This window comes from Pristis pectinata, chromosome 15 (genome assembly GCF_009764475.1).
Source record: "Pristis pectinata isolate sPriPec2 chromosome 15, sPriPec2.1.pri, whole genome shotgun sequence".
Lineage (NCBI taxonomy): Eukaryota > Metazoa > Chordata > Chondrichthyes > Rhinopristiformes > Pristidae > Pristis > Pristis pectinata.
Genome location: NC_067419.1, coordinates 46,770,753 through 46,783,567, shown reverse-complemented (window position 1 = coordinate 46,783,567; position 12,815 = coordinate 46,770,753). Strand labels below are relative to the sequence as shown.

The 12,815-nt window shown below is 45.2% G+C and overlaps 1 protein-coding gene across 2 annotated transcripts in view; it reads right to left on the bottom strand.

The window, feature by feature from the left end:
- Window positions 1–12,815, bottom strand: part of syt1a (synaptotagmin Ia) — a 481,231-nt gene that overhangs the window by 34,452 nt on the left and 433,964 nt on the right. Inside the window, exons 4-5 of one of the 2 annotated variants that reach the window (XM_052030629.1) lie at window positions 11,101–11,285; window positions 1,179–1,295 (exon numbers count right to left, since the gene is read on the bottom strand). In XM_052030629.1, the coding sequence (XP_051886589.1) occupies window positions 1,179–1,295; window positions 11,101–11,285 (302 nt within the window). Of the gene's footprint in view, window positions 1–1,178; window positions 1,305–11,100; window positions 11,286–12,815 lie in introns of both variants that reach the window. The other variant, XM_052030628.1, reaches the window with a different exon arrangement.

The window sequence follows — 12,815 nt, the reverse complement described above, 5'->3', positions numbered from 1 at the left end:
ATCTCCAGCATTCTTTTGCTTTTATTTTCACTTTCCTGGTGAACTGGAAAAGGTTGGACCCCCAACGTGTACTGCGACTCACGGTTACAATGGGGTCTGGTCAGGCCTGTGTTCTGAAGCCAGGATTTCAGCCCGGTTGCTTTGTGTTGGGTCTCCATCCCCTTTCTGCAGCAAAGCAGGAAGACTTTGGAGACACCAGAGACCGCAGATGCCGGAATCTGGAGCAACACACAATCTGCTGGAGGACCTCAGCGGGTCGAGCAGCATCTGTGGGGGGAGAGGACTTGTCGGTGCTTCAGATCGAAACAGTCCTGATGCAGGGCTTTGACCCAAAATGTCCACAATTCCTTTCCTCTGCTTGACAGATGCTGCTTGACCTGCTGAGTTCCTCCAGCAGATTGTTTGTTGTTCCAGGAATCGTTTGATTGTGGATTATCCACAGAGATGAAGACAGCACAGTGATTGGATTGGCACAGTCTTATGGCAGCTCTCCCTGCAATTAAACAAACTTTACCCTCATGATCCTGGGTGACCTAAACCAAACCTAATGCTTGCACCTGGGCATAGAATCTTTCTCTACAGTTTGCTCACTGCATTATCCAACTTGACAGAGACAGGTCCTCCGCAGGTTACTAATCCCCGACTTATACACAGCTCGTACACACGAATGAGCCTTTGGGAGGTGGATGGGATGGATTTGCTGGCTGCTGTGGGGCTGCAGGTATCTTCTGCCGGGAGAGAATGGGCATTTCCCTGAGTCTTCTCTCCCCACCTCCCCCCGAGCCCCAACGACCGAGCAGAGCCGGGGGCATTGAGCAGACTCAGTGAGTCAATGAGGCCGGCTGGCGGCCGCTGTCCCCACGCCAGCTCGCTCCCCCGGCGCGGCTGTTACCGTGACCCCCTCCCCCATACACACTTCTGGGTTACAAACAGTCCTCAGGAACGGGACAACACACAAGATGCTGGAGGAACCCAGCGGGTCGGGCAGCATCCGTGGAGGGAAATGGACAGTCGATGTTTCGGGTCGAGACCCTTCATTTAGACTGAAAGATAGAGGGGAGAGAGCCTGTGGGAAGGGGTGGAAACGGAACAGAACAGAATCTTGTCGTAACCCAGGGACTGCCTGTAGAGACAATGTTAAGTTTTGGATTATGTGTCCGAGAAGAAGTTGACTGTACCTGGTTGTTCTGAAAGTCATAATCCAACGAAAACTGGAGCTTGCCCAGTTTCTCCTCTTCTTTCTCCTCTTCCTTCCCATCCGCCGTTAGTCCTGTCTCCGCATCATCATCTTCATCCTTCAAAGCCTGTGTGTGGGAAAGACACACCGTAGTTCATTGCTTGTTCCCTTTAGTGCTGATTTACAGCTGGGCAGTTAATTTCTGACTTGACCAAAAACCACTACAAGCAGCCAATGAGGACTTAGCCTACATTAACACTAGCACAAAGCATGGCTTCCTTATAATGCCGCAACGGAGATGTTTTTGAATCAGCCATGAGTTGATGTCAAGTCCACAATCCCACAGGCAAATACTTTCCATTTGCAAACTTGACCTAAAGCTAGTCGGTAAATGTAGAACCAGTGATGATATCTTGAGATGAATTTGTAACTATGACATGCTCCAAACAGGCAAGACCATATCAATATTTCAAGACTGAATTCGGCATTGCATGCAGTAAGGATAAATAACATTATAGCTGTTCAACTTTAATGTCTATTATCCCCCTATCCAAAATTGTGGGCCAGACAGGTTTCATCTGAGCTTTTGTTTCCATATTGGGCTTTTTATTTGTACTTATGGAGTAGGAACATGCCATTAATTTATTCCTAAACAAAGCATGGATTGATCCTAAACATTATTCTAGCTTATAGTTCTTGGCTTGAAACCAACTTGAGATTTTCAGATAACAGATGAATTTCACTCATCTACTGTGTCTTGAATGTGATTGTACAGTAACATGGAGCACATTTTATATTGCAATTTTGCCCGTGGTTAGATTAGAGGGACAGTGTGTATGATCTTCCATTTGGACCATCTCAGATCTAGCCTTGGAGTGTGATAGACCATCCATCTTATGGATGGGGTGTTAAACCAAGGTCCTGTCTCCTCTGTCAAATGGATGTAAAAGATGCCAGGGCACTGTTCCCTAGGAGAAAAGGACACAGAGGCAAGCATGCTGTCACAAAGCCATGGTTGACATCTGTGGCTGAGTAATGAAACATTAATTTAACAGGAAAACCTCAGAACCTTGGACTTAACTGTGAGCAATTTTGGACCCCATATCTAAGGAAAGATGTGCTGGCCCTGGAGAGGGTCCAGAGGAGGTTCATAAGAATGATCCCAGGAGTGAAAAGCTTAACATATGAGAGTGTTTGATGTCTCTGGGTCTGTACTCGATGGAGTTCAGAAGGATGAGGGGGGATCTCATTGAAACCTACTGGATACTGAAAGGCCTGGACATGAAGAGGATGTTTCCATTAGTAGGAAATTCTAGAATCTGAGGGCACAGCCTCAGAATAAAGGGACGTCCCTTTAAAACTGAGATGAGGAGGAATTTCTTCAGCCAGAGGGCGGTGAATCTGTGGAATTCGTTGCCACAGAAGGCTGTGGAGGCCAAGTCATTGGGTGCCATTTAAGGCAGAGATTGATAGGTTCTGCGATGGTAAGGGGGGTTAAGGGTTATGGGGAGAAGGCGGGTGAATGGGGGTTGAGAAAATAACAATCAGCCATGATTGAATGGCAGAGCAGACTCGATGGGCCGAATGGCCTAATTCTGCTCCTATATCTTAGGGTCTTATTGTCTTAAAACTTATTCCAATAGTTTTCTATGAGGTCAAATGTACAAAAATTGGATATCCAGCCCCCAATACAGAGCAGAGAGCAACTTCAGAGTTGAAGGTCATGAAGATGCTGCCAGTTCAGGAAGATTTTAGCTCTAAGTAAAAATTGGACAGGCTGGGATTGCTTTCCTGGGGTAGAGATTGGGGCACATAAAATTAGGAAGGGCCTAGATAAAGTAAATAGGAAGGATCTGTTTCTCTGAGCCAAGGAGAATGGATTTAAAGTAATGGGTAGAAGGGTTAGAGAGGAAACGAGGACATTTTTCACCTGGTGGGGGTACGAGGGTCTGGAGCTCACTGCCCGAGGGGATGGGACAGGTAGAGATGCTTCTCATATACAAACAGCATTTGAAGAGAACTGACCTGTGGGCTATAGACCTGGTCATGGATTCATGCAGTACGGAAACAGGCCCTTCGGCCCACTGAATCCGTGCTGACCATCAACCACGCATTTACACCAAATCCCATTTTATTCTCCCCACACTCCCATCAAGTCCCTCAGGATTCCATCACCACCTACAGACTTGGGGGAATTTACAGTGCCAATTCACCTACCAACCCATGTGGCTTTGGTGTTGGAAAGCTGGAATTATCTTTTCCAACTGGCTCAAGAAAAATAGCCTCCTGTGTTATTAATTTCTGTGATTCTGTGAACGTTAGTATCGTAAAGAAAGTAAAAGGATTCTCGGTTAGGGATTCTTGGCTGAAATGTGCTTAAGTGTACAATAGGAGGATTAGAAGTTTCTAGCAAATCAGTTTTGGACAGGGTTTCACATTGCATCATTTTTTGCTCCAGAATTGACAGTGAATTTGAGTAAAAGGACCATTATTCTTCAAATCAAAGTTGGTTCAGCTCAAAAGTGTGCAAGAGGACTAAGCTATCTTACTGAAGGAAGCAAGAATCAGGGGCGCAAGACAGAGAAGTCTAAGCATCCAAACAACAAGAGAAACCTACCCCAATGGACAGTCCAGATATAGTCATGAGATACAACACAGATGAAGAAGGGTATAGAAGGAAGAAATACAAATTATAACAACCACACACAAAGTAAAGGGAGAAATCTGGCAAACATTATACAACTCTCCAAAGCTATCATACATTCTTCTCCAACTACATTGAGATTTTCAGAGATATTTGTAACCAAGACATGATGAAATACCACAATTTACTTATTATAAGTTAAAGTATGATTATCTCGACAATCATTTGTGGCCATAAGAGTTCTATTGAGACAGTGGTCCTGGTCTGACGATATCACCACTCTTGCACAGCTAGACTTGGTTCATTTTTTATTAGCAGCTTCAAAGGTTCTGTAAAGTTACTTGGAAAATACAATTTCACCCTTGACACCCAGGTTGGTGAAGGGGAAGGTGCTGGGAATCTTTCACCATCTTCGACAAGAAATATTTTTGTACTCTTGAAAGGGAGCGTCGAATAAAGTCAGGCGTTTCTATGAACCCGTCAGTGTAAGCTTCTCCCTCTGCTTCGGTCCAGGTTATCAGCATGACGTCTTCCGATACCTTCAGCTTCCAACGGTAGGTCGAAAACTTCAGCATTACTGGCCTCAAACACGTCTTGAAATCAGAAGCAACTGGCCAGTAACTGCATTGCCTCTGAGAAGCTGCAATTACACAGCACTGTGCAGGGGGCTCAGACGTGTGATTCCTTAAAAATCAAAATACAGTAAAATTCCGATAATCCGGCACCCTTAGCACATTGGTGAAGACAAATGAGCAGATTTTCCAGACTATTGGATGTTATTCCTACTAATACTCCAATACACATATTTTTTACATGTTGCAGTGATATAATAAATTTTCCAGTGAACCCACCACGTTTAAAGGGAGTGGGATATATACAACAGTGAGGACCCCCACTCCTTCAAATAACCTACCCATATTCCTGACCCTTAGCATTGTGGACCCCAAGCCCAAAACCAACCATGCAGCCCACCTCCCCTCAGGACCTAGGGCTCACACTCTGAACGAGCGAGTGGGCCCCGATTCCAGACCATTCAGGATTTCTGAACAACCAGATGTTGGATTATCGGAACTTGACTTCAACGCTGATGCTGGAAATCTGAAATTAAAATGCTGGAAACACTCAGCAGGTTAGGCAGCGCCTGTGGAGGGGAAAAATGAGTCAACATTTCAGGGCAATCTTTTGTTACACTCTGCTTCAGATGAAAATTGAAACATTGACTGTTTCTCCCTCCACAGATGCTGCCTGACCCGCTGAGCATTTCTAGCATCTTTGTTTTTTTATTTGCATAACACCACCCTGTGCGGATATTCTACTCCGCCAGGAACATGAAAAGCAAAATTCTGCAGATGCTGAAATTCTAAAATTAAAATAGGGAACCCTGGAAATAGTCAACAGGTCGGGCAGCCAGGGATGTTGTGTGAGATAGAACAGACACAGTGGTAAAGGCATGGGTGCAGCGGACAGTTATGTGTTTGGATTGCTACACCCTGATTTGGATTGGGGTGAGGGGAAGTGGATGATCAAGGAGATAGAACAGGGGGTGAGGTTTAACTCACTCATTGTTTCCATGGGATTGAATGCTGATAGTTCACTAAAATGAGTGGCCTGTTTTGTGTCTACTTATATTACAAGTTGCTGGATCAATTCCTGACTGCATACCCACACTTCAAGGACTGCAACGGTTCAAAAAGGCAGCTCACCAACACCTTCTCAAGGGCAATTGGGGATGGGGCAAATGTGTACAGTTTTGGTCACCCCTGTTGTAGGAAAGATGTCATTAAGTTGGAAAAGGTGCAAAGAGGATTTGCTAGAATGTTGCCAGGACTTGAGGGACTGCATTACAGGGAGAGGTTGGGCAGGCTAGGACTTTATTCCCTGGAGTGTAGGAGACTGAGGGGTGACCTTATAGAGGTGTATAACATCATGAGGGGCAGGGATGGGGTGAACGCACACAGTCTTTTTCCAGGGAAAGGGAATCAAAAATGAGAAGGCAAAGGTTTAAGGCGAGAGGGGAAAGATTTGAAAGTGACCCGAGGGGCAACATCTTCACGCAGAGGGTGGTGGGTATATGGAACAAGCTACCAGAGGAAGTGGCTGAGGCCGGTACAGTAACAACATTTGAAAGACAGTTGGACAAGCACATGGCTAGGAAAGGTTTAGAGGGATACGGGTAAACATAGGCAAATGGGACTAGCTTAGATGGGCACCTTGGTCAGCATGGAGGAGTCGGGCTGAAGAGCCTGTTGATGTGGTGGATGTGGTGTTTTACTCTATGATTCTAAATGCTGGCTCAGCCTCTGAAGCCAACATCCCTTGAACGAATAAAAAAAATGAGGCAAAGATAAGAGGTAAAGGGATTGAAAGGGAAGGGCTGTTCAGTTAATGGGATCTCCATTACAGGTTCTGGAATATTGCCATGATTCTTTTCCTCTTTAAGGGGGTCACACATGTAGGATGGGCATCACACGTGAGGCGACTTCTCTCAATTCCTGGGAAATCAAAAGTCCCAGAGATCTGTCACTAACTAAGGAGCAAGTTCCAAAGAGCTTCATGTCGGTGCCATCAGCAGATAATGTGTCACCATTACAAGTAAGGAGACATCAGAACAGTGGCTAAATGCTCCGTTGAAGAGATGGGTTTTACAAGTGGTGGTGAGGCTGAGAGAGAGAATTCCAGAGCTTGGGGGCTCAAACATCAAGGGCAGAGCAATTAAAAAAATGGGTTTGCAGAACAATCCAAAATTGATGGACTGCAGAAGCCTCAGAAGATTGGAGGGGTGGAGGAGGTGACTCATGATTTGTTTTGCTTGTTCATTCAAAACAGTCTCCAAGGTATCTGTTAAATGGCCTGTTGGGTATCTTACAGCAGAGTGATGGAACTCAGTGCCTGTGGTGGGCATTGAAACAGAGAGAATCAAGGCCTTCAGAAGGAGATTGGAGAGGCACCGAATGAGTTACAGAGCAGGATTCCTCCACCAGGAACTAGCAATAATGGGCTGAGTGGTCTCTTGGTGCTTTAACTGATATGATAGGGTTAGGGTTAACCTCAAATTCTCTCTCTCTTGACAGCAGTTGTACCACCTGTGAAATATTTATTTCTTCCACTTTAATTACATTTTGCTCATGGATTATTTACTAGGGTCACATATTACTGTGAGATGTTGTGGGGACATGGATGCTGTTGGTCACAAATCACTTACAGTGCGTCTGTTCCAAAAGACCCAATCAATCAGATACCACATGACTGGATAAGTGTGAAGTGATACACTTCAGGAGATCAAATTTGAAAGCAGAATACAAGGTTAATGGCAGGACTCTTAGCAGTGTGGAGGAACAGAGGGATCTTGGGGTCCACGTCCATAGATCCCTCAAGGTTGTCACGCAGGTCGATAGGGTTGTTAAGAAGGTGTATGGAGTGTTGGCCTTCATTAGTCGGGGGATTGAGTTCAAAAGCCGCAAGGTAATGTTGCAGCTCTATAGAACTCTGGATAAAGAGGAACACAATACTCTTGGAGTATTGTGTTCAGTTCCGGTCGCCTCATTATAGGAAGGATGTGGAAGCTTTAGATAGAGTGCAGAAGAGACTTACCATGATGTTGTCTGTATTGGAGAGCATGTCTTATGAGGATAGGTTGAGTGAGCTCGGGCTTTTCTCTTTGAAGAGAAGGAGGATGAGAGGAGACTTGATAGAGGTGTACAAGATGATAAGAGGCATAGATCGAGTGGACAGTCAGAGACTTTTTTCCAGGACGACAATGGCTAACACGAGGGGGCATAATTTTAAGGTGATTGGAGGAAGGTATAAGGGGGATGTCAGGGGTAAGTTTTTTACACAGAGAGTGGTGGGTGCATGGAACGCACTGCCAGCAGAGGTTGTGGGGGCAGATATATTAGGGAGATTTAAGAGACTCTAGATAGCCACATGAATGATAGAGAAATGGAGGGCTATGCAGGAGGGAAGGGTTAGATAGATCTTAGAGCAAGATAAAATGTCAGCACAACATTGTGGGCCGAAGGGCCTGTACTGTGCTGTAATGCTCTATGTTCTATGTTCTTTCAGATGTATTTTCCATAATAATTCATATCACATAAAATAGTCCCACAGATGTTATTCATAATTTACTCAGTTTGTTGTGTGGGTCATCAAGATGGATGAAGAATTTCTCTTGACTCAGCTGGAAACAATCTGGAAATAGTGATGAGGGATTGAGCTGGTGTTGCTAGGAGAGTGTCCTTGTTGAAGGTGAAGGATTCAGCGTTTAATTCATTCAATGTGCATCCTTGGTTCAACGCTTGCCCTAACATGGAGGAACCACAACTGCTTGGTACGCAGAGTGCGCACAGGCAGAGGCACGCACACACTCATCCATAGCCACACAGACACACAAGTGTACACACAACTGTGGCCACAACTGCATCTTTAGACATTTTTGGGAATGCACGACTGCCCATTTATACATAGAAATCCACTAACATGTGTTGTCATAGACACAAAGAAGCAACAAAAACAACCTGCATTTTATAACACCTTTAACACTGTAAAGTTTCCCAAGATTTTGTAGAGTCAGTTGTAAGTAGCACTCTCTTCTACAAGCCAGAAAGTGACAGGAACAGGCCTTTCAGCCCACAATGTCTGCGCTGAACACAATGCCAGATTAAACTAAATCTCTTCTGCCTGCACGTGATCCACGTCCCTCCATTCCCTGCACATTCGTGCCTAACAGCCTCTTAAACCCACAATCTCATCTGCTTCCATCACTCACCCCAGTGGCCCGTTCCAGGCAACTACCACAGAGAGTGATAGTTGTAAAAAAACTTGCCCCTCACATCTCCTTTAAATTTTCCCACTCTCACTTTAAATGCATGCCATCCAATACTTGACAGTTCTACCCTGGGAGAAAGATTCTGACTGTCATAATCTTATAAACCTCCATCAGGTCTCCCCTTAGCCTCTGCCGCTCCAGAGAAAACAACCCAAGTTTGCCAAACCTCTCCTTTTAGTTCGTACCCACTACTTCAGGCAGCCTCCTGGTAAACCGCCTCTGCACCCTTTTCAAAGAACTGAGCACAACATCTTGGCTGAGATTTCAGTGCAGTACTGAGGGAGAGCCACCATGCCAGGTGCCACCTTCCGGGTGAGATGTTAAAATCAGGCTCTCCCAGGTTGGGTTAAAAGAACCCATGGCATTATGCTGAGGAAAAGCAGGGCAGTTCTCCCCAGTATAATTGGTCTCTCAGCCAACGCTGTTAACAGGAAGCAGATTATGCTGCCATTTTCACCTGGGATCTCGCTGTGCACAGAGCAGCAGCCATGCTTCCAACATTACAATAGCAACTGCTCTTCAGGAGACCTCCAATGGCTGTAAAGGGCTTTGGGACATCTTGAAAGGGATGACATCGGGGCTAAAGAAATGTAAATCCTTTTTTCAACTCACTTCACGGGAGTGTTACTGAGCAAAATCAGCAGACCTGGACCTTGTGAGCCTACATAGAGCATTACAGCACAGTACAGGCCCTTCAGCCCACAATGTTGTGCCGACATTTTATCCTGCTCTAAGATCTATCTGACCCTTCCCTTCCACATAGTCCTCCATTTCTCTATCATTCATGTGGCTTTCTAATGTCCCTAATGTATCTGCCCCCACAACCTCTGCAGGCAGTGTGTTCCACGCACCCACTACTTTCTGTGTAAAACAACTTACCCTTGACATCCCCCTTATATCTTCCTCCAATCACCTCAAAATTATGCCCCCTCATGTTAGCCATTGTCGCCTTGGGAAAAAGTCTCTGACTGTCCACTCAATCTATGCCTCTTATTATCTTGTACACCTCTATCAAGTCACCTCTCATCCTCCTCCTCTCCAAAGAGAAAAGCCCTAGCTCACTCAACCTATCCTCATAAGACATGCTCTCCAATCCAGGCAGCATCCTGGTAAATCTCCTCTGTGAGCCTGCAGTGTCCTCAGAGAATGTGCATGACTAGACTATGTGGGGACTGCTACATGGCTGGCTGAAGAGGACAATTTAGCACTGTCACCAAATAAATATTTCCTATATTCATTTTCATTGGACTGTTATCTGATTTATTTCATTAAGGAAGCTTAATAAGTTAGTTACAAGTAAGCCAAGGTTTCTTTTGAGACATTTCCTTTTTGATACATTTTTGCTCCAATTTCTCCAAATTAATTGGATGAAAAATGCAGCTAAACATTGAACTACTAAAGAAAGAGTTATATTTATTTAGTTTTCCACATCTTTGTGATTTTCTGAAGAGTTTTACAGCTATTGAAGTACTTTTTGACAAACAGTTAATGTTGTAACACAGAAATCGAGGCAGGCAATCTGCGTACAGCAGGCTCCCACAAACCATGAATGATAATGAACAATTTGCTTTAAGTAATCCCTCAGTACCACCCCTCCCACAGTGTGACACTCCCTCACTGTCACCCCTCCCACAGTGTGATGCTCCCTCACTGTCACCCCTCCCACAGTGTGACCATCCCTCAGCACTACCCTCCCATGGCGAGGCACTCCCTCAGCACTGCCCCTCCCACAGTGCAACCCTCCCTCAGTACACCCCTCCCACAGTGCGACCCTCCCTCAGTACCGCTCCCTCCCACAGTACTGCCCTTAATTTCTGACACAAGAAAATAGCAGCAGAAGTAGGCCACTCGGCCCCTCAATCCTGCCCCACCTTGGCTGATCTGCCCCAGGCCTCACCTCCTTTTCTGCCCGGTTCCCCTAAGCCCTCAAACCCTTGATCTTTCAAAAATGTATCAACCCCGTCTTTAAATACCCCCCTAGTGATCGAGCCTCCACAACCTCCGGGGTAGAGTATTCCAGACACTGACCACTCTCTGCAGGAAGAAATTCCTGTGCCGCTCAGTTTTAAATGGCTGCCCCTTTATATTTTAACCATATCCTCTTGGTCGAAGTTCTCCCACTTGTGGAAACGTCTTGACATCTACCCTGTCAAGAACCTTTAGGATCTTATGTTTCAGTAAGATCCGCACTCATTCTTATAAGCTTAACAGAAGACACATCCAACTTCTTTAGCCACTTGTGTTCGGACAATCCTCTCATCCCAGGGTTTAACCAAGTGAATCTTAAGTTGAATGATCTCATAGCTGAATGTTTCACCACTGACATTAATTAAAGGCAATCAAAGATTCTCATTAAATGGTAAAAAAGACGCCAATGTGTGCAGTTTAACCATCACATGGTAAATATCCCTCTATCTCTTAGACCAACAGCTCCCGGGAATTCTCCTACATTACCTGGTCTTTGCCGGACTTTCCCATCTCCTTTACGTCCTTCATGGTCATGGCGTTCTTTCCTCCCTTTTCCTTTCCCTTCTTCTTGTTCTTCTTCTTCAGCAGGCATTTCTTGCAGACGCAGAAGCAGCAGGTGAGGACCAGTAAGACGGCAACAATGGCGATAGCAACCAATGCCCAGGGAGGTACTGTAATGAAACCCCCACAAGAACACATCCCACATCAGAAGGGACAGGACTGGTGTCTTTGTAGGAACAACAGAATAACAGGGTTAACATTACACAGTGTCATGGAGATAGACAGCATGGAAACAGGCCCTTCGGCCCATCAGATCTCTACTGACCATCAACCACCAATATACCCCAATCCTGCACTGATCCCATTTGATTTGCTCCACATTCCCGTCAACTCCCCCTACGTTCTGCCACTTATCTAACACGTTAGCGCAATTTATAGAGGCCAATTAACCCACCAACCCGCACGTGTTTGGGATGTGGGAGGGGAGCGGAGCACCCGGGAGGGTAACCCACGTGGTCACAGGGAGAACGTGCAAACTCCACACAGACAGCACCGGAGGTTGGGGTGGGTGTCAATGAGTTCTTGATTGATGGTGCAGACTCATTGAGTTGAAGTGCTAGTTTTTGTGCTATATGGCTCTATTTAAAAACTGTTAAAACTAAATTAAATAGCAGTTATATTAATTACACAAAGAAATCTAAACTATAAGCTAAAGCAAAATAACTTTGAGTAAATAACTTACCTTCCTCTTTATTTCCTAGCTGACTAGCCCAAGGTTTCCTAGCCTGGCGCAGAATCCGTGAGACAATTCCTCACTGCTGTGGAATCACAGTAGGACTGGGCTCTGTTGTTGGATTCCGTGAGGACTGGCACAGATTGACTCCGTGTGGAACACTCCAGTGAAGAGAACTGACAGATTCAGCATCCTGAATCTGTCTGTGAATCTTTGCCATGTGTGTTTCATGGCACGGTAGTGCAGTGGTTAGTGTAACACTATTACAGCGCCAGCGACCCGGGTTCAATTCCGGCCACTGTCTGTAAGGAGTCTGTACCTTCTCCCCGTGTCTGCATGGGTTTCCTCCGGGTGCTCCGGTTTCCTCCCACATTCCAAAGATGTACGGGTTAGGAAGTTGTGGGCGTGCTATGTTGGCGCCGGAAGCGTGGCGACACTTGCGGGCTGCCCCCAGAACACTCTACGCAAAAGATACATTTCACTGTGTGTTTCGATGTACATGTGACCAATAAATAAATATCTTATCTCATGTAAAGAAGTCCATTTAAATGGCTGAAAGACTGGAACAGCTAAGAAAAGTCAGCACAATCCATGCCAAAGGTGTTGCCAGTTTAAAAAAGACATTCTCAGTGGGTGGATGCTATTGGTGATACAGAAGAAAGAATAAAGGAACTTCTCTTTCTTGAATATCTTTGTCAATGTCAGAGCATCACAAACTTTTCCAGACCAAATGAAGTACTTCTGAAACAAGTCACCGCTGTAATGGTAAATTGGTAAATTGGTTTATTATTGTCACATGTACTGAGGTACAGTGAAAAACTTTGTTTTGCATACTATCTAAACTGATCATTTCATTACACAGTGCATTGAGGTAGTACAAGGGAAAACAATAACAGAATGCAGAATAAAGTGTTACAGTTACAGAGGAAGTGCAGTGCAGGCAGACAATAAGGTGCAAGGTCATAAC